The sequence below is a fragment of the Ranitomeya variabilis genome, chromosome 1 (genome assembly GCF_051348905.1).
Source record: "Ranitomeya variabilis isolate aRanVar5 chromosome 1, aRanVar5.hap1, whole genome shotgun sequence".
Classification (NCBI taxonomy): domain Eukaryota; kingdom Metazoa; phylum Chordata; class Amphibia; order Anura; family Dendrobatidae; genus Ranitomeya; species Ranitomeya variabilis.
The window spans coordinates 1,004,364,971-1,004,387,998 of NC_135232.1; the positions used below are offsets into that span (position 1 = coordinate 1,004,364,971).

General features: G+C 43.7%; 1 protein-coding gene across 2 annotated transcripts in view; it reads left to right on the top strand.

Annotated features, from left to right (window-relative positions):
- Nucleotides 1-23,028, top strand: part of GALNT7 (polypeptide N-acetylgalactosaminyltransferase 7) — a 205,901-nt gene that overhangs the window by 128,905 nt on the left and 53,968 nt on the right. For both annotated transcript variants that reach the window (XM_077279506.1, XM_077279505.1), the window contains exon 3: nucleotides 20,783-20,949. In XM_077279506.1, the coding sequence (XP_077135621.1) occupies nucleotides 20,783-20,949 (167 nt within the window). The remainder of the gene's footprint in view (nucleotides 1-20,782; nucleotides 20,950-23,028) is intronic.

The following is a 23,028-nucleotide window of genomic DNA, read 5'->3' on the forward strand; positions in this document are numbered from 1 at the left end:
GCTTGTGGAATTGGACTTGTCATCCTCTTTCCTGTTTCACCTGGTTCCATCAGTAGTGGGTGTCGCTATTTAAGCTCATTTCTCTGGTGGTTTCTTGCCGGTCAACAATGTTATCTGATGCCTCTCAGTGCTTGTTCCTGCTTCTGACAACTACTAGATAAGTTGGACTTTTGTCCATGTTTTGTTTTGCCTATTTGTTCCAGTTCACAGCTGAAGTTTTGTTACTGTGTCTGGAAAGCTCTCGTTGATCAGGGATTGCTACTCTGGCGTTATGAGTTAATGCCAGAGTTTAAGGTAATCTCTGGATGGTGTTTTGTTAGTGTTTTTCTGCTGACCATGAAAGTATACTATCTGTCTTCTGCTATCTAGTAAGCGGACCTCAAATTTGCTAAGACTATTTTCCTGCTGCGTTTGTAGTTTCATCTGAACTCACCGTCATTATATGTGGGGGGCTACTGTCTTCTTTGGAATATTTCTCTAGAGGTGAGCCAGGTCTTATATTTCCCTCTGCTAGCTATTTAGGTCTTAGGCCAGAGCTGGGCATCTAGCGATAAATAGGAAATGCTACCTGGCTATTTCTAGTTGCGCGGCAGGCTTAGTTCATGGTCAGTATAGTTCCATCTTCCGAGAGCTTGTCCCTCTATAGGCTTGCTATGATCTCTGCCTGCAGAGATCATGACACTACACTATGCTGCTCCCACATAAAGTGTCAAAAGCCTGGTTACAGACTCCCTTTAAATTTGCAGGATTTTGTCCGCGATAGCGAAGTTTGTTATTGTAGGATCCTATCTACAATGTATAGTATAAAAGTTTGAATCCAGCTCTGGAAGTACCATATAAAATCTAGAAAATTGAAATGGTTTTAAAAAAAGAGAATTGAACAGCAGCATAATAGTCACAGCCCCAATGACTGGGCAGATGCATTTCTGACCGCCAGGTCTTTAATCATTGCAACGTTTAAAGACCTGACTGCCTGAAACGCGTCTGCCCAGTACCTTCCCTGATTGGGGCTGCGACTATTGTTTGTATTAGATGACAGGGAGTAATGTGTCACAAACAGGAGGCAGGGGAGTCATGCTGAAGCTGCATCACGTACAATACAATAAGACTGTATTGTGATTCCGGGGACAGCAGTTCTATGTCATGGATCTATTCGCTTGGAGACTTGGAATCATAGAATCATAGAATTACAGAGTTGGAAGAGACCTCCTGGGTCATCTGGTCCAACCCCCTGCTCAAAGCAGGATTTACTAAATCATCCCAGACATGTCTGTCCAGGCTCTGTTTGGAGACTTCCATTGAAGGAGAACTCATCACCTCTCGTGGCAGCCTGTTCCACTTATTGATCACCCTAGCTGTCAAAAAGTTTTTTCTAATATCTAATTTGTCTCCTCCCGTTCAGTTTCATCCCATTGCTTCTAGTCTTTCCTTGTGCAAATGAGATTAAAGATGATCCTTCTGCAATGTGACAGCCCTCGATATATTTGTAGACCGCTATTAAGTCTCCTCTCAATCTTCTTTTTTGCAAGCTAAACATTCCCAAATCCTGCAACCGTTCCTCATAGGACATGGTTTGCAGACCAGTCACCATTGTGGTCCCTCTTCTCTGAACTTGCTCCAGTTTGTTGATGTCTTTTTTTAAAATGTGGTGCCCAAAACTGGACACAGTATTCCAGGTGAGGTCTGACCAAATAGGAGTAGAGGACAATGATGACTTTGCGTGATCTAGACTGTATGTTTCTGTTAATACATCCCAGAATTGCATTTGCCTTTTTTGCTGCTGCATCACACTGGTGACTCATGTTCAGTTTATGATCTATTAGTATACCCAAGTCTTTTTCACACGTGCTGTTGCTTAGCCCTATTCCTCCCATTCTGTATATACTTTTTTCATTTGTATTGCCCAGATGTAGTACTTTACATTTTTCCTTGTTAAAAACCATTCTGTTAGTTTCCTTGTTAAAAACCATTCTGTTAGTTGCTGCCCACTGCTCCAGTTTATTTAGATCTTTTTGAATCCTCTCTCTCTACTCCAGAGGTGTCAAACTGCATTCCTCGAGGGCCGCCAACAGGTCATGTTTTCAGGATTTCCTTAGCATTCCACAAGGTGCTGGAATCATTCTGTGCAGGTGATTAAATTACCACCTGTGCAATACAAGGAAATCCTGAAAACATGACCTGTTGGCGGCCCTCGAGGAATGCAGTTTGACACCTCTGCTCTATTCTCTAGTATTAGCTATCCCTCCTAGCTTTGTGTCATCAGCAAATTTAATCAGTGTACCCTTCATCTAAATCATTGATAAAGATGTTGAACAGCACAGGGCTCAGGACAGAACCCTGTGGTACCCCACTTGAGACATTCTTCCAACTGGATGTGCAGCCAATTACGATCACTCTTTGGGTCCGATCACTAAGCCAGTTATGAATCCACCTAACAGTTGCCTTGTCCATTCCATACTTAGTCATTTTTTCAATAAGGGTGGTGTGAGATACTTTGTCAAATCTTTGCTGAAGTCAAGATATACTATATCTACAGCCTTTCCGTGATCCACCCAGTCAGTGATTTTGTCATAGAAGGAAATTAAGTTAGTCTGACAGGACTTATTACCGTAGTTACAAACCCATGCTGACTCTGGTTAATCACTTCTTTCTTATCCAGGTACTTACATACATGTTGTTTAATAATTTGTTCAAAGATCTTTCCTGGTATGGAAGTCAGACTCAAGTCAGAGCAAGTGCTGTATGATAAGACGGCACTCCCTCTGCAGAAGATTAGACATAATGGAAAATATAGGCTGAATGATTAGAATCAAAGGGGGAGAAGGAATCACCATGGCAGAAACCCCAATAATGGCACATTAACTGACACATTTATTCACCGCCTACACAAAATCATCATTACTCTTTAATGGCTTATGCTGCACTTATAGGCAACAGGATTGGCGGGTGCTGATTTATACCAGGATGAGACCTGATTTTGTTTGAAGAAAATGAAAATTCTCTAGATCTGAGCCCAATAAATAAAGGATTCTATCCTATGAGGCAGGAATATTATTCACCTGACCAGCAGGACTGGAGCTCTGAGCTTTAGTCGGGTTTTAGAGGGATAAAATATCCAATATGTAGGTTAATCATATTAAACATCTATAAATAAAGTAGGAGGATTTTTTTTTTATGTAATGGTGAATTTCCTGCAGATAAAGTCAAGGTCACCCTGTCCATCCATCAATGCTTGCAGACTTGCATGGGAGGACGGCATTCTACGGCTGCAGACTTTCCCTGGCAGGGTAAGAGGGTTATTCACTGTAATGATATTTGTATTAATGGAGGTCAGGAATATGAGGCATTATGTGTAATTAGCACCATTAATCTTCCTCTCAGGATTTCAGGTCACAGTAATTACTACCGTATATATAGATGGCTGCACCACTTAAAGGGACGAGATCGGAAACATATTGTCTGAACGTTCGCTGCATATAATCCTAAGAGACATGAGGATGACAATTTGTGATAGTCCTTGTTTTGTTAGAATGATGAGGCTTATGATGGATCTGGTGATTATCGCAGGACCCGGCCACCTGTCAGTGCACACAGTACTTGTGAGCCTCTCTTAATAAGCCAGTCCCTAAGGATAGGGTTGTGCTTGTACAGCTCCCGTTGTTATTCCTTTTATAGGTCTGTTCGGCCAATATAGGGGAGGGGGCTACTCCTACAGTGTGTCTTCTGATTACAATGGGCACCTTGTTTGGTTGTGATGATGGCACAAATGTTTTTGCCATTTGTTGCAAACAGCTGTTTGGGGGGAGGAAGAGCAGCAATTGGAGCCATCCATCACCCCACACAGGGACCCCCATGGACAGAAGGGGACTTGTAGCACATTTGGAACAGACATTGGCTACATAGCTCTACTGCTATGAGAGCATACCTGGCAAAGTCCTCTAAGTAATAGTGGTCTGATGGTAAAGATGTTCTTTCCTGTGGTTATGTTGTAATCTGGCTCACGTATGTGACATGTAGGAGCTGACAAGTAATCTATGGTATAAACCAGTGGTGGCGAACCTCTTAGACACTGAGTGCCCAAACGGCAACCCAAGACCCACGTATTTATCACAATTGCAAAATACTCTCCCTTACACAAACACATACGCTGACCCTCAGTAAAATATACACACACTCTGAGCCTCAGTAAAATATACACACACTCTGACCCTTTGTAACATATACACACACTCTGACCTCTGTAAAATATACTGTACACACACTCTGAACCTTTGTAACATATACACACACTCTGACCCTCTGTAAAATATACACACACTCTGACCTCTGTAATATATACACACACACTCTGACCCTCTGTAAAATATACACACACTCTGACCTCTGTAATATATACACACACACTCTGACCCTCTGTAAAATATACACACACTCTGACCTCTGTAAAATATACACACACTCTGACCCTTTGTAACATACACACACACTCTGACCCTCTGTAAAATATACACACACTCTGACCTCTGTAAAATATACACACACTCTGACCCTCTGTAAAATATACACACACACACTCTGACCCTCTGTAAAATATACACACACTCTGACCTCTGTAAAATATACACACACTCTGACCCTCTGTAAAATATACACACACTCTGACCCTCTGTAAAATATACACACACTCTGACCCTCTGTAAAATATACACGCACTCTGACCCTCTGTAAAATATACACGCACTCTGACCCTCTGTAAAATATACACGCACTCTGACCCTCTGTAAAATATACACGCACTCTGACCCTCTGTAAAATATATACACCGAGTATTGCCCCTCACGGCTTATACTCGAGTCATTCCCAGGGGTCGGCAGGGGAGGGGAAGCGGCAGCTGTCTAAGCATACTCACCTGCTCCTGGCCCGGTCCCTGCCGTCCCTGCTTCTCCGGGCGCTGACAGCTTCTTCCTGTATTGAGCGGTCACATGGTACCGCTCATTACAGTAATGAATATGGGTTGGAGCCGCATATTCATTACTGTAATGAGCGGTACCATGTGACCGCTCAATACAGGAAGAAGCTGTCAGCGCCTGGAGAAGCAGGGATGCGCCAGGAAGCAGGTGAGTATAACGGGGGCATATTTACCTGTCCCACGTTCCACCGTCGGCGCCGCTCCGTCTTCCGCGTCCTCTGCAGTGACACTCAGGTCAGAGGGCACGATGACGAGATTAGTGTGCGCGCCGCCCTCTGCCTGAACAGTCAGTGCAGAGGACGGGGAAGACACAGCGGCGCTCGGCGGTGGAACGTAAGACAGGTGAATATAGCTAGTGCCGGAGGCCTGAGAGGCGAGTATGTGATTTTTATTTTTTTTTTTTAATCGCAGCAACAGCATATGGGGCAAATATCTCAATGGAGCATCTTATGGGGCCATGTGCGGCGTTATATGGGGCAAATATTTCTATGGAGCATCTTATGGGGCCATGTCCAGCATTATATAGGGCAAATATTTCTATGAAGCATCTTATGGGGCCATGTGTAGCATTATATGGGGGTCAAATATCTCTATGGAGCATCTTATGGGGCCATAATCAGCATTTGTGCAGCATTATATGGGGCAAATGTGTCTGGAGCATCTTATGGGGTCATAATCAACATTTGTGCAGCATTATATGGGGCATATTTTAATATGGAGCATCTTATGGGGCCCATCAAACTGTATGGAGCATTATATGGGGCCCATCATGAACTGTATGGAGCATTATATGGGGCTCCTGATTCAATATGGATATTCAAAAACACTTAACCTACTGATGTCTCAATTAATTTTACTTTTATTGGTATTTATTTTTATTTTTGACATTTACCGCTAGCTGCTGCATTTTCCACCCTAGGCTTATACTCAAGTCATTAAGTTTTCCCATTTTTTTGTGGCAAAATTAGGATTAGGAGTCTCGGCTTATACTCGGGTCGGCTTATACTCGAGTAACTTTTTGATGATATTCTAATTTTGTGAGAAGCACCTGTATATACACAGACACACTGTGGTAGTCCAACTCAGATGGCGGTATACAGAGGTAGAAAATAGGAACACCCTCTCTTTAAATCTTCAGTTGGTTTATTGTATTGCGGCATAAATCAACAAGAAATGAAAATAAATGCAGCCTTACCGGCTAAGACAGAAAAAAAAACAAAAACACTGCAACACAGTCCCTACGTATGTGGGTGGCGCCCCGCTCTGGAGCAATACAGGTTCAGACTCTTCAGGACACCAAACCACTGGAGAACCTCACTCCAGTGTAGCTGACCCCAGACCATGTGACTCTTTCCATCATGTGACTGGCCACATGATCATGACATCACACGGGTCCTGGCAACACTGCAGGTGGAGATAAAGTGGACCTCCTCCCTCCTGCTCTATGAAGGTCCACATGAAACCAGCCCATTATGAAACTTTAACTTAAACCTCACAACAAATATCGTGCTGGAGGAAAATACTCTGGTCTCATATCACTGGCACCATTAAGCGCAGACACACATATCTCCTCTCTGTTACATCACCAGTGACCTTGTCACATATTCTCCCCCCCTCCCCCCCCCCCCCCCCCCTCTGCTCAAAACTGGGGTTTTGGCACCTTCACTTGCTAAGCAGGGGACTCTGGACAGGGTATCTGTGTTCCAGTGACTTTGTCACAACACACACACTGCCCCTCTGCAAAATATATACACACACACTGTCCCTCTGCAGAATATATATACACACACTGTCCCTCTGCAAAATATATATACTCACACTGTCCCTCTGCAAAATATATATATACACACTCTGCCCCTCTCCAAAATATATACACACGCTGCCCCTCTGCAAAATATATATACACACATACACGCTGTCCCTCTGCAAAATATATATACACACGCTACCCCTCTGCAAAATATATATACTCACACTGTCCCTCTGCAAAATATATATATACACACTCTGCCCCTCTCCAAAATATATACACACGCTGCCCCTCTGCAAAATATATATACACACATACACGCTGTCCCTCTGCAAAATATATATACACACACTGTCCCTCTGCAAAATATATATACACACACTGTCCCTCTGCAAAATATATATACACACGCTACCCCTCTGCAAAATATATATACTCACACTGTCCCTCTGCAGAATATATATACACACGCTACCCCTCTGCAAAATATATATACTCACACTGTCCCTCTGCAAAATATATATATACACACTCTGCCCCTCTCCAAAATATATACACACGCTGCCCCTCTGCAAAATATATATACACACATACACGCTGTCCCTCTGCAAAATATATATACACACACTGTCCCTCTGCAAAATATATATACACACGCTACCCCTCTGCAAAATATATATACTCACACTGTCCCTCTGCAAAATATTTATACACACACTGCCCCTCTGCAAAATATATACACACACTGTCCCTCTGCAAAATATATACACACACTGCCCCTCTGCAAAATATATATACACACACTGTCCCTCTCCAAAATATACACTCACTGGCCACTTTATTAGGTACACCTGTCCAACTTCTTGTTAACACTTAATTTCTAATCAGCCAATCACATGGCGGCAACTCAGTGCATTTAGGCATGTAGACATGGTCAAGACAATCTCCTGCAGTTCAAACCGAGCATCAGTATGGGGAAGAAAGGTGATTTGAGTGCCTTTGAACGTGGCATGGTTGTTGGTGCCAGAAGGGCTGGTCTGAGTATTTCAGAAACTGCTGATCTACTGGGATTTTCACGCACAACCATCTCTAGGGTTTACAGAGAATGGCCCGAAAAAGAAAAAAAATCCAGTGAGCGGCAGTTCTGTGGGCGGAAATGCCTTGTTGATGCCAGAGGTCAGAGGAGAATGGGCAGACTGGTTCGAGCTGATAGAAAGGCAACAGTGACTCAAATCGCCACCCGTTACAACCAAGGTAGGCCTAAGAGCATCTCTGAACGCACAGTGCGTCGAACTTTGAGGCAGATGGGCTACAGCAGCAGAAGACCACACCGGGTACCACTCCTTTCAGCTAAGAACAGGAAACTGAGGCTACAATTTGCACAAGCTCATCGAAATTGGACAGTAGAAGATTGGAAAAACGTTGCTTGGTCTGATGAGTCTCGATTTCTGCTGCGACATTCGGATGGTAGGGTCAGAATTTGGCGTAAACAACATGAAAGCATGGATCCATCCTGCCTTGTATGGAGCATCTTTGGGATGTGCAGCCGACAAATCTGCGGCAACTGTGTGATGCCATCATGTCAATATGGACCAAAATCTCTGAGGAATGCTTCCAGCACCTTGTTGAATCTATGCCACGAAGAATTGAGGCAGTTCTGAAGGCAAAAGGGGGTCCAACCCGTTACTAGCATGGTGTACCTAATAAAGTGGCCGGTGAGTGTATATACACACACTGTCTCTCTGCAAAATATATACACACACACTGTCCCTCTGCAAAATATTTATACACACACTGTCCCTCTGCAAAATATATACACACACTGTCCCTCTGCAAAATATTTATACACGCACTGTCCCTCTCCAAAATATATATACACACACTGTCCCTCTGCAAAATATTTATACACACACTGCCCCTCTGCAAAATATTTATACACACACTGTCCCTCTGCAAAATATATACACACACTGTCCCTCTGCAAAATATTTATACACACACTGTCCCTCTGCAAAATATATATACACACACTGTCTCTCTGCAAAATATATATACACACACTGTCCCTCTGCAAAATATTTATACACACACTGCCCCTCTCCAAAATATATATACACTGCCCCTTTGCAAAATATATACACACACATCCGCATTGTCCCTCTGAATAAGGCAGCCCCCCCATCCCCACTCACTGCCTCTGTTAAAACTGTGTCCCTTTTCCCAATGATACATTTCTTGTTCGGCACCCCTGGAGCTCTTACCAGTGCCCACGCTGTCTCTGCGGCCCCGGCGCAGGCAGCAGTGTGATTAAGTCAGTAGCGTGCTGACATCATCAGTGCTGCACTTCGGACCCGACGCTGACAGAAGCTCCTCTGCCCCATTCCCGGCCCAGCACTGTTCAGAAGTGTTTGCGTCTAAATACATTTGACTGTGGGAAGGAGCTGAGTGTGCTGCGGCGGGCCAGCGTGTGTACCCACAGAGAGGGCTCTGCGTGCCCCAGGTGCGCCACCACTGGTATAATCCATGCTTTGCACAAATTTAGTGATACATTTCCTTTGGTTACACAATACTATGTTAGGGCTTGTTCACACATTCCTTTTGTGATGCTGGAAAAAAAACGCAGGGTTTGACAGTACCAGCAAAGTAATTGTGATATCTGAAATCTCATGCACATGTTGCTTATTTTTTCCTTGCAGATTTGATGCAGTTTTTATAACATCATTTTTGTCAGCATTTTTGCAACATTTTCAGTCATTCAAATGAATAAAAAAATGATAAGCATCAAAAATGTGTATTTTCCGCAGCGCTCCGGTGTCCACTGCAAACACTGAGCGTGTGCACCTACAGGATGTGGCATTGGAGCAGTAATCCTGGCAGACTCTTCTCTTGTGCTCCTATCACGCTCAGGACATGAATCTGCAATGATTATGTGACCTAGTTTTTTCTTCATTCAATTGCTCAGATTAATGCTCAATGATTCTTGAGAGAAAATCTACCAGACTGACCATGTTAGCTTCAGTTTGCACCCAAAGTGGCACATATGTACGCTTCTACCACTACACAAAGCTGAAATAACACTTCATAGAAAAAATATTTCATATCCTGCTGCAGCTTGGCATCTGTAGATAAGTAGCAATACAGGGAACCTGCAGCAGATTAGAGCTACCTGAACCAAAGGTGGCAGGAATCAGACATTGATGCGCTAATGCAGCTATTTGTGTATTGGAGCAGTCTGAGAAAATGTAGTTTGAAAAGCCGGAACTACTATGGCCTCGATTCACTAATACTGGCATTTTCTACATCAGTCTGAATGAAAGGTGTTTAAGGATAAGAGGCACCACATTCTTTAAGAGGATCACACCACTTAATGACGTGGGCGCATCTCATTAGTGACGTGTGCCTCCACACACCTCACCATAAATGTTCCTTTATTCAGGGATTGGATGTACACAATGTCTGAGTGTCCACCTCCAGTAGACGTATACTCCCCAAAATGATGCACGGCAGAGCGCACGTTCACTGTTGGCACCATTCTATGGGCCCACAGGCTCATACATCCGAATCCTGTCTTGCGGGTGGTTCAGACGTAAGTCCCGGCAGGGCCACTGAATGGGTCTCTAAACACAGTGTGAAAGCACCCCAGACAGAGGCTGGACAGATATCTGTCTGAGATGGTTTAGTGAATCCTACATTGAGAAGGGGGTTGGACACCATGACCCTGGAGGTGCCTTCCCACTCTACCATTCTGTGGTGACACTGGAGGTCCCTTCCCACTCTACCATTCTATGGTGACCCTGGAGGTCCCTTCCCACTCTACCATTCTGTGGTGACCCTGGAGTTCCCTTCCCACGCTACCATTCTATGGTGACCCTGGAGGTCCCTTCCCACTCTACCATTCTATGATGACCTTGGAGGTCCCTTCCCACTCTACCATTCTATGGTGACCCTGGGGTTCCCTTCCCACTCTATCATTCTGTGATTCTGGTGACCCTGGAGGTCTCTTCCCACTCTACCATTCTATGGTGACCCTGGAGCTACCATTCTATGGTGACCCTGGAGGTCCCTTCCAACTCTACCATTCTGTGGTGACCATTTAGGTCCCTTTCCACTCTACCATTCTATGGTGACCATATAGGTCCCTTTCCACTCTACAATTCTATGGTGACCATGTAGGTCCCTTTCCACTCTACAATTCTATGGTGACCATGTAGTTCCCTTTCCACTCTACCATTCTATGATTCTATAGTGACCCTTAAGGTCCCTTCCCTCTCTACCATTCTATGATGACCCTGGAGGTCCCTTCCCACTCTACCATTCTGTGGTGACCATGTAGGTCCCTTTCCACTCTACCATTCTATGGTGACCATGTAGGTCCCTTTCCACTCTACCATTCTATGATTCTATAGTGACCCGGGAGGTCCCTTCTCTCTCTACCATTCTATGATGACCCTGGAGGTCCCTTCCCACTTTACCATTCTATGGATATAACGGCCCACCAGCCGTCACATATCGTCTTACCATTAGTAATGGCCTACACAAAGTTTTCCCAGTAACCACACACAGCAGTGCATTCTGCCTTCAGGCGCATACACTTAATAAAATCAACAATCCACAGGTCTGGCATTGAAAGCTCGTGTCTCGGAGCACCAAAAACATCCGAAGATCAAAGACTATTTAACATTTCAAAAGCGTATGCCACCTTCAAACAAGTCTTGCCTCTAGGAATGTTATTTTCACATTCTGATATCAAACCATTGACAAATCTGCTCATTAATATCAATGCATCCTATTCTGCACCTGTACCAAACATCATCTTAAATACACCATACATGCCAGCTTTCTTTAGATTTGTTACATTTTAGATTCTATATATCATATCATGTAAGGTAAAGAAACGTGGGAGTTAATTCTGTTGAATATCAGAACGTGTCCTGCGCCTTTTGCCCATCATTTTTTAATCCATGTTGTGGTGGTGTAGTTACACGGACTGCCACTAGATGGCAACATGCAGCAGTATGTACAGTACCTTGCTTCCTGTGCTGTGACACATGGTGGGATCTTCACTGCTTGCCTTGGTGTCTGAAGCACACAACTAGTATAGAAGTCTTTTTGTATTCACGCCTGATTAATATTTCACATTTTAAAATTTTTTGCCACCTTCAAAATACTTTTTCAAGTCCGTCCATTTCCAGGACTGTTCAGCAATGCTTCACTAAGAAATAAAAAATGACCTTTAACCAGACTCGTGAGCACGTGTACCCAGACAAGTGCCGATCTCTGACGCTGCTCCAGGCATTTCTGAACTGTAGGTTACTATACAATAGAACATTCTGGGAGGAGATTAAAGCAAAAGTCTATTTTTTAGAGGCTCTTTGATGAATCTGTCTGGTCAGGTATATACTAGATTCTAAAAGATCCCAATGACTTCTATGGATCCATCAGGTCTTCATTCTTTTACTGGCCAAGATAAAATAATAGCCTGCGTTAGGATACATGTCAGGGACCCTGTCGCCGGCTGTCAGCCAGACGTTCTGTAAGGGCAGTACATGGACCACCTGAATGGCGGCCACATTATACCTGAACAGTCAAAGGAGAGATTACCTTCTGAACAGTAGGAGAGATTACCTTCTGAACAGTAGGAGAGATTACCTTCTGAACAGTAGGAGAGATTACCTTCTGAATAGTAGGAGAGATTACCTTCTGAACAGTAGGAGAGATTACCTTCTGAATAGTTGACTTTTATTCTTCTCAACTGTGGAATGAGCAATTCTGGGTATTCCTTATATCGAGGATCATGACTTATGCTGCAACATAACACTGCAGCAATAACAATGTAAGGCTGCTTTCACACTAGCGTCGGTACGGGGCTGTCGCGCTGCGTCGGCCCGACGCATACTGTGAAAAATATGCCCGACGTGGGCAGCAGAAGCAGTCTTAACAACGCTTCCGCTGCCCCATTGCAGGGTCCGGGGAGGAGGGGGCGGAGTTTTGGCCGCACATGCGCGGTCGAAAATGGCGGTCTCGACGCACAAAAAAAGTTACATGTAACTTTGTGGCGGCGGTGCGCCAAAACACGACGCAACCGTCGCACGACGGTTGCGACGTGTGGCACTGCGTCGCAATGCGTCGCTAATAAAAGTCTATGGGGGAAAAACGCATCCTGAAGGCAACTTTGCAGGATGCGTTTTTTCTCCACAATGATGCATTGCGACGTGCAGTGCCCGACGCTAGTGTGAAAGTAGCCTAACGAAAAACATGCTGATTGGATCAGCGGAATATGAATGAGCCCTCTTTGTGGGTTGTCATGTAAGTTGTAGGTTATGGCCGACTGCTTTATAACATCTTACACAAAGTAATACTGGCCCTACACCTCCACACATTGTACAGTACTTTTTCAGTAGATCTTCAACATTTTAAGAAATAAGAAAAGGATACTGATTACCTAATGTGAGTGGTCCCTGCTGGGCACGCCGCTCTGGAAACGCTGAACTTTAGAGTATGTGCACACTAAGTATTTCAGCAGAAATGTCTGCATCTCTTTGCATGAAAAACTCTCCGTAAAATAGGCACTTTTTTTGCCGCATTCTTGACACGATATCTACTTGAATTTTTGGTGCAGATTTTTCCCCGCACATTAGTATTGGTGAAATCTACAGCAAAAACGCTGAAAGAATTAACATGCTGCAGATTTAGGCTATGTGCACAAGTAGGAAATGTGGTGCAGAATTTTCTGCACAAAATCCGCATCTCCTGGCAAAATCCGCAGCTGCGTACTTGCCGCGGATTTCTACCATGGAGGGGAGCAGAAACGCTGCAGATCCTCACAAAAGAAGTGACATGCACTTTTAAATCCGCAGCAATTCCGCACTGATTTTTCCGCACCATCTGCACAGCTTTTTTTTTTTTTTACATTGATTTTACATTGTACTGTAAATCACAGTGCGGATCTGCAGCGTTTCTGCGTGGAAAAATCAGCTGCGGATCCACAGCAAATCCGCATCGTGTGCACACAGCCTTAGATCTGCAAGGAAAAATAAGCAACGTATGCATGAGACTTAAGGATTCGCATTCACTTTGCAGGAGCTAGGAAATCCTTCAGGTTTTGTAACAGATCTGTGGAGAAAAAAAAAGTGACAAAACTGCAACGTGTGCACAGACCCTTCAGGTGAATGACTTGCGTGACTAGGAAAAAGCCATCCGGTCCCAGAGATGATTTTCTCTGCCCTCGGGTTTATCGGGCTGGATTTCTTTTGAGCCTGTAGCGCTAACATTCCTGCTGTTATGGGGTCCACTAGGAGCTGTGTACCAGAAACTAAAGTACTGTATATCCATGCTGCCATCAGACGGTACTAGTATACCAGTGGGCATCTACTGCAGACAGTGGCACAGCGGTTCCCCCCGGCAGCACTGAGATATTGGGTAGAAGCATCACCAGGACAGAACTTGCATAGTTTACACATTACATCTATTGTTGATTTTGTCGTGAAAAGTATATGATGGACACACGAAGAGCCCAGCCGAGATGCTAATGAGGTTCCGGCTGCTTCATCCTTGTGGAGAACAATCTGCTGTAGCGTTCTCCTTGTGGTTCTGAGTTTGGTCACTATCTTCTATGACCCTGTCTGAGCTGTATTTCCCTTCCTATCTTTATGTTCTACTCCTGTGATCATCCCCGTCAATACAAAGACCGGAGTCAGACGAGCAAATGAAAAGTCATCCGAGTTGTATCCAGATATATTTTATGCTTTTCATCCATATTGTTATCCTTGTGTCCATCTTCTATGTCTGTGTCATTTCCGTTTTCATAAATCAATATTCTAAAATGAACTTAATCAAATACAGCTCCTTAGGTTATTAATCACAATGTGTCTGTAAATATCTCATACTGGACAGATGATCTGTATAGACGACTCTCATCCAATACTCAGAAGAGAATAGTGCATGCTGCAGTTTGTTTTCACATGGACACTCGGTTTGTGTGACAATACTCATCTGAACAACCCAATTAGATCAACTTTGATCAGCGTGCTGTAGGACGGTTATTCAGACGGCACATATCCATGTAACACGCTCATCAGAACAAGCCCTAAGGCCAGATATGGCGCTCATGGCCCAGGACCGCAGTTTTTTTTACCACTGTCTTTTTCAGATTGCCTATCAAACAGTTACTTGATTTTGCAGGGACAATTCTTTTTCACCCACAAAACCGTGCAGCCATAGCAGTAGAGTGCCATGTCTGGCCTTACCCTTGTGGCCTTCTTTTGGAGTCCTCTCTTTCAGGGTTCGCAGGTGCTCAGTCTCTAGTACTTAGTTTTTGAAGCTGCACATGTAGAATTCGTACCTTGTGCTTTCCTTTCTCAATCTGTTCCCTTGCTGACACAAGCACCGTTGGCCCTGTAGTAGTAACAGTATTGGCTGTTTCCCCTCATATTTCCCCATGAAATATTGCCAATGTAAAGTTTGTTGTCGCTCCTCAATAATTGAGATTAGGACGGACACTGGCCCTCACTGAGGAGAACCTACTCCGTATGGAGGCTTATTTTCATGGCAGTGCTCCATGGGAAAAATATATGGATAGAAGCTGATATCAGCCATAGCAGAGACCCCTTCATAGACGGCGCTGTTTCAGGGTTTTCTCTGTATACACTGATGAGGACCAAAAAATGGAAATGGTTCCCTCCACAGATGGACCACTAATTGGCATGCTAATATATGTGCATGTTACACTTTTTCCCCTCATGTAGCATTGCTTCAAAAAAATGCTCTATGCCGAGTTGGATCTCTGCAATGAGGACCAGTAGCGACCACCTGAGCAGCGTCTAGGCATCTCGTACAGGTTTTTGCCAAAAAAAACTGAGGCAAATTTTACAGATGGATCTGTGGTTTAGTTGACATGAGATGCTTTGCACAGATTCTTTAGCTTCTAACTGATCAGAATGCTTATTATAATCTTAAATAATATTTATCGTTAATGATATTGGTAAATAATCAAAATATTCACCATTTACAACAGGAAGATTGACTACGGTTATTGAGGGGATGGGTGATGTGCAATACCCAGACAGGTTATCAAATGTGGGGTCATTTACAGAGGTGATCTAACTACAATGTACAAATATGAGGGGGTCAGTACAGAGATCTATGTCTAGAAGATTGTGATTCTTTACTGAAAGAGCAGTGAGACTATGGAACTGTCTGCCACATGGTGCTGTAATGGTTGGTTCACTACAATAGTACAAGGAGGGCCTGGATACCGCTTCCTTTCTTGAGAAATATAATATTACAGGCTATGGGCAGTAGATTCTGTGATGGGGCGTTGATCCAGGGAACTGGTCTGATTGCTGAATGTAGAGGCAGGAAGGAATTTTTCCCCTAATATATGGTAATTAGTGTCTGCCTAATGGGGTTTTACCTTCCTTTGGAACAACTTGTTAAGCTATAGGTTGAACTTTCTGGACTTATGTCTCCTAGTTTCAATCTCAAAAATTATCTTGGGACTCCTATGCCACCATAATGGAACTTGCATTTAAAAATGCCCATGTGATTTCACTTAGGCGAACTGAAGACCGCGCACACGAGGTAGATTTAAGGTGGTTTATTGAAGCCTACGCGTTTCAAGAGCTATCTTGCTCTCTTCTTCAGGGCATATCTATATATGATAGATAGATATGATAGATAGCTCTTGAAACGCGTAGGCTTCAATAAACCACCTTAAATCTACCTCGTGTGCGCAGTCTTCAGTTCGCCTAAGACTATTACCTCCAGCATCCCTTTGGATTCTTGTGGAGACCTGCTGCTACGATTATGCCTTCTTGGGAGTTGTGACCCAGTTTCACAACACCAATAGGTGAGCACATTCCCTACAAAGGACTGTATGTGTGTTTTTTAAACAGTGTGACACATTGGGGGCGCCTTGTCTTTTCTCTTTTTTCATGTGATTTCACAGAAATGTCCATTGGATCTTGTAACTTTTTAAGCACAACCGGAGGCCTCGCTCAGACGTCCATTTTTTCACATGTTCTCTCCGTAAATGTGACCGTTGAAATCCATGGTGCTATTCACTTGTCCATGTTTTTTGTTTTTGCTGACCATTTTTGATCATGGTGTCTCCCATGAGCTGTCTGTTTCTAACATTGTGATGTATGACAAAAGTAATTTATTTTATTTATTAATTTATTTTTACAAATTAAGTCACTGATGGTAAAATAAAATGGAAACCCTGACCAAACACTGTTGAAATATAATGGAAATAAACAGATGTCTGAGTGAGGCCTTAGGAGATGTCACAGACCAGATTAATAGTGCTGCCGTCTCCTCATCGTTGTGCGTCTCACTGTACCGTACAGATTTCTGCTGTATGAGACAGAAATATTTTCTTGAGCTTTATTTTGATGTCGCTTTCTTTGACTCTCGAGTCATCTGCTGCCTCCATCTCCGCTGAATTTTAAATGACATAGAAATCCCAGAAAGAAGCGGCGACCGTGCTGAGATCTGTCATGCGCATTACAAATACAGTTAGCTTCTGCTGGGAAATTCGGAACATTTTTCTGCTGTTTAATTTGCATTTTGTAAGGGCTTGTCCCTTCAGGATCTGTGGCACTGGAGTACATGTAGTTTGATGGGATGTTCTCCTCGTTTGCATTATGGCTACTAAAAGCTAACAAGAATCATTGAGATAGAAACGGACGAGCAGATCGCTTTCCGATGCTTCCAGGATCATTTTCAATGGGCGTCTTTTATGGCTTCTATAAGAATCACACATTTGTTACTGTCTGTCTTCCCTCTCTCTCTATCCGCTGTTTTTTTTTCTCTCCCCTCTTTTCTTCAAGGCCTTTCCGCCCCTCCTCCCTCCTCACAAGTACAATGTGGAGCAGATGTTTTCTGCTCTTTGTCAGTGTTTTTGCAATGTACGAGCATGCTTTGAGTCACTGTTCTCAGTTGTAACGGCCTCTGTGAGATTACCAGTAATGGATTTCTAAATCTGGACTTATTTATATGCAGTTTTGCTTTTACTGTGATACATTTCTTGTTGCCACTCATTGACTGCAGATTTTTTGCTGTGTAAAGTGAAATTATTTTTGTCTTGTAGTCATTTGATATATTGTTTATGGCTCAAGAACTGTCAAAGAACAAGTACCAGCGCATTTCACCACCTATACCCCTGGCCTTAGCTGCGCGGTCACACAAACCTTCCATATTATTATTATTTATTTATATAGCACCATTGATTCCATGGTGCTGTATATGAGAATGGGTTACATACAAGTTACAGATATCACTTACAGTAAGCAAACTAACAATTACAGCCTGATACAGAGGGGCAAGGACCCTGCCCTTGCGGGCTTACATTCTACAGGATGGTGGGGAAGGAGACAATAGGTTGAGGGTTGCAGGAGCTCTGGCGTTGGTGAGGCGGTAGCTTCGGTAGTGGTGAGGATACAGCGGGGTCAGTGCAGGCTGTAGGCTTTCCTGAAGAGGTGGGTTTTCAGGTTCCGTCTGAAGGATCCGAATGTGGTTGATAGTCGGACATGTTGGGGCAAAGAATTCCAGAGGATGGGGGATATTCGGGAGAAGTCTTGGAGGCGGTTGGGTGAGGAGCGAATAAGTGTGGAGGAGGGGAGGTCTTGGGAGGACCGGAGATTATGTGAGGGAAGATATCGGGAGATTAGTTCAGAGATATATCGAGGAGACAGGTTATGGATGCCAGTAAAGGGATTTGCAGAGTGGAGAAGCAGAGGAGTAGTGAGGAGAGAGATGGATTAGTCGGGCAGCAGAGTTATAGATGGACTGGAGAGGTGCAAGGGTGTTAGCAGGGAGGCCATATTGTATTTATACATTGGTACTAGAACTGAATGAAATAGTAGGAGCATTAGGGTTTCAGGGATTGTCTGCTGTTATCTCATGTGGATAGGTGACAATTGGTTTATTGGTGGTGGTCTGACCGCTGGGACCGGCACCGAATGACAGAGCAAAACTTTTATGCCCTTTAGGGTGCAGTGATATCACTGTATAAATCGGACAGAGATCGGACCGCAGTGCTCGGACTGGGTCTCCCAACCAGAGTGTGACAGCTGCGTTGATTAAATGAAGCTGTTGCGCTTGGGTTGGGAGAGCCAGGGCCAGTCCGAGCATTGCGGTCCAATTTATACTGCGCCCTTAGAATAGAGCATCAGTGCATATGCTCGACCGCAACTCCAATTAATCCCCATGAGACTGTGCCCAGCGATGCTCCCTGCTTTATCCGCCAGCCCCATACAGAGTAAATGTAGCAGTGAGATTATGCTCCATTTTGTATTGGGGAGAAAAATTCCCATTCCACTTAAAAAAAGCCCGTATACAATCTGAAATTGGGTGGCAGTTTCCCAAGTGTCTCCTAGCAAGCAAACCATAAACAAAACCCAAAACAGGCATGTAAATGGCTTTTTAAAGAAGTTTCATTGAAAGTGATAACTGACAGTGATAATTTGCCATTCCGGAGTGGTCTGACCATTGGGACCTGCACCAATCTGCAGAATGGGGAATAATTATTCCATAAGGGGGACTTTTATCCTCGTTACAAAATGGAGCAGCAGGTTGGATGCAAGACCGCCACGCCATTCATTCCCCGTGAGGGGCCTGTATATAACGGGTCGCAGCCACATAGGGAAAGAATGGAACAGCGGTCGAGGATGTGCACTGCCGCTCCATTGCAAAAGGGATAAAAAATGCCCAATTATGCCAATCAATGCGAGTCCCAGCGGCCGATCATCCACTGATCAGCCAATTATAGGTGATAACTTGTGTTTACAACCCTTTAAATCATTACATTGGATCAGTAACCAGATTTCATAAAACATGCTACATCCATTTTTTAAATAGATCTGTTATCCCTTATAAGACGGATGCACTTCCCTTGCATCTACGTCAGTAACAGTAGTTACACCTAGCTCTTGCATTATATTCATGCACCTGTAAGCTCAGGATGAGCAGATTTGTAGGTCCTATTCACAGAGGACTGATTTCTTGGATCTAAGTTGACGCTCCCATTACATGTAAAGCTTGGAGACTGCATCTTTACCTGCGCTAGATGCAAATCGCTGACTTGTAAGGTGTTTGGGATTTTCTTCACCGGAATTTTTGATTTAAACCTTATTCTAAATGTTCATTTCATGTACGATAAGAAATATCCTGACATTGGAGGCACTAGTGTGTCGGGTTTGGGAGTATGGGGCCGGCTTATGGTCTGACCCTGCTCCCTACATGATGGGTGACAGCTGTGCATACTCTTGGCGCTTGCCTTTAATGTGCTGTTTAACCATTTAAATGCCACTATCCACTCCTGACAGCAACATTTATGTGATGCATTCCTGGGTTGGAGTCCTTTCAGGTGCCAATAGATTGCCACGATAGCTGTGGGCCTTTTTTGGTTTTGATTTCACCATACCACTTGGAATTTTTTTTCCTCATTTTTCAGTGCATTATGTTTTAAAGTGAACTGTGTCATTCAAAATTACAATGTGTCCTGCAAAAATCCAAATCCTTATACAGCTATGGTAATAGAAAAAAAAAAAAGATGGCTCATGGAAAATGGGGACAGAAATCATAATGACCACGAAAAAAGGAATATTCACCCTCTCAGGAAGGGGTTAAAAAGATGTGTTTTATGTATTGGCACAGAATCTACAAATGCTGTATTTTTGGAGACCTCTTGGATCAGGTATTTAGATACAGGTGTCAGGGTGATTATTTGTACTAGCATTTTGCCATGTCTTACTTACCTGGCTGCTAGGAGCTGATTCATAAGTTCCTTTTAACCTGTTAATAGATTAGCGACACAAGGTTTGCCTGGTAGCTGCATATCCCTCTCCCCTGTTGCCACCAATGAAGTGAGCTGAAGGGACATCTTTGTGGTGGAGTTGGGCTGATGGCGATCATCGGTCCTGCTACACCTCTGGCTTCTGACCAGCTTTAGTCGTACTAGGTTTGTTTATCAGTAACTGTATAAAGGAAACCTATTTTATTATTTTACCTCTTGTTATAATCAGAAGACGTAATTGTTACTAACGGTCATACTCTATTTCTAGGTGCAAGTACTGGAATTATGATGAGAACCTGCTCACGTCCAGTGTGATCATAGTTTTCCATAATGAAGGCTGGTCAACTCTTATGAGGACCGTTCACAGCGTTATCAAGAGGACCCCTAGAAAATACCTGGCTGAGATTGTCATGATAGATGATTACAGTAACAAAGGTGAGTTCTGGATATCTGCTGACACAACGTGTAGAAGGCTGACCCTAGACTTGAGATCTGCCACCACCAGTCTGCACCCATCACCATCTGTCATCTCAGCGTACGTGTGCTTATGACGTTCCTTACCTAGAAGAGATAGCTTGATGAACTTTATGTCATACCTTTGTCTTTTAGATGGCCATACACATTAGAGTCAATTCATGTTATGTTTACAGTGTACTTCGGTGGTATACGTCAGGGGGTATCGGTGCCCGTGTTACCCAGTTAGAGACCACTGACCTATTTAATATGTTGGAGCGTCTCTCTGTGTCAGTATTCTGCCGCTGCCTCACCGTGTGAATGTTGCTGTACAATACTGCAGTGCCCACAGGAGACGCCCTCGATGATACCACCATTTTGTCAGTCCTTTATATCTCCAATCAATAGCAACCACAGCATCTTGGTGATAAAGTAGAGAGAAGCTTTCTGTGTCACCGAATAGAAGCCCCACAACTATTATGCAGTGCCAGTCAGCGGCTACTGGAGACTGAGATCTAACAAAGGCATTCATGTCCACCATGTTACAGTGGTCCAGTAAAGGCCCCCAGGACTGTCACAATCAGGCCAGTTTACACTGACGGGAAATAATGCTTTCATGTACAAATTATTAGCACAGTATTATTTGGGCATTTTTGTTGTTGTTGGTTTTGTTTTTATTTGTCTTTTTAGTTTTTAAGAAAAGAAAAGTTAATGCATAAAAAAGGTTCTAACTATGCATAAAAAAGTGTCCTTTTTCTTTAAATTGGCTGTTTTTGTGCAAAAGTGGTACAACAAAAAAATCCTATAAATACTTGTCACATGAAATATACTAAATAAGTGACATGTTTATTTTACACAGATCAAGTCATACACAAGAGACAATGGCAGCACGCAAAGTTTTAAGGCCACCCACCCCCCACCCCCAAAAATGTATATGTGTGTATGTGTGTGTGTGTGTGTATATGTATATATATATATACTGAACTAGTTAAAAAAAATACCACACAGTATATATTTCTTTGCAGAATTCCTTCATATAGGCTAGGACAGCGGACTGCACTATTTTATACAGTAAAAAGAGGTAGACTGACATGAAGTGCCCTAACAGAGGTCAAAGGGATGCTCCTTTAGGCTGTTGGGTCAATGTGAGGCCTATGGCTTTGTTTTCCTGCCACATACAACAGACAGAGGAAGCGCAGTGTGAATATGACCTTGGCTAATCTGATACAGCTGACACTGAATGTGTATGAGGAACACAACTGTTCTCCAACATCAGACAAAAATCTGAACACACCGCTTAAAGGCCCCCATACACATTAGGCTAAAATCGGCCAAACCCAGTAATATTGATATATTCAGTCGATAGTCTAATAAATATGGGGCCCCCAACAGATGATTGGGGAAATAAGGATCCATCATGTCTGATTTCAGACTTGTAATCCCTTTAAAGGGGTTGTGCACTTCAAGGACAATCCCCCTTCTTAAACTAAATGTTCAGCCCCGATAAAATATTAAAGCCTATACTCGCCTCCTGTGCCGGCTCCATTCCAGCGGTGTCGGCACTCGCAGTCCTTGGGCTGTGATGCAGTTGTTGTGACACGTGATGCCCGATGCCCAATCAGCGTTGGCATCACTGTCTCCGCCTTCGGACAAACTGAACATGAAGAGGATGTCCGGGATGAGCTGCAGCTCTGACTTCCTCTTCATGTTAAGTTTGTGTATGAAGGTGGAGACCGTGACCCCAGTGTTGTTTGCGCCCCGGACATCACGTGACACAACACCATATCACAGCCCTTGGAAGAGCAAGTGCAAACACCGTGGGAACGGCGCTGGCACGGTAGGCAAGTCTAAGCTTAAACTAAATGTTCGACCCCGATAAAATAATTAAGAACTGGTTGTCCTAGTATTGGACGACCCTTTTAAGCCTACATCAGGAATGTCAGGTAGCAGCTTTTTCATAGAGAATACTGGAACGGTCTGCCTGCTGGGCAAGATGGCTGACAGCTGAACGATCAGCTGAAACATGGCATGGGTTTATGGCTCTGCTGCGGCCCCTCTGTG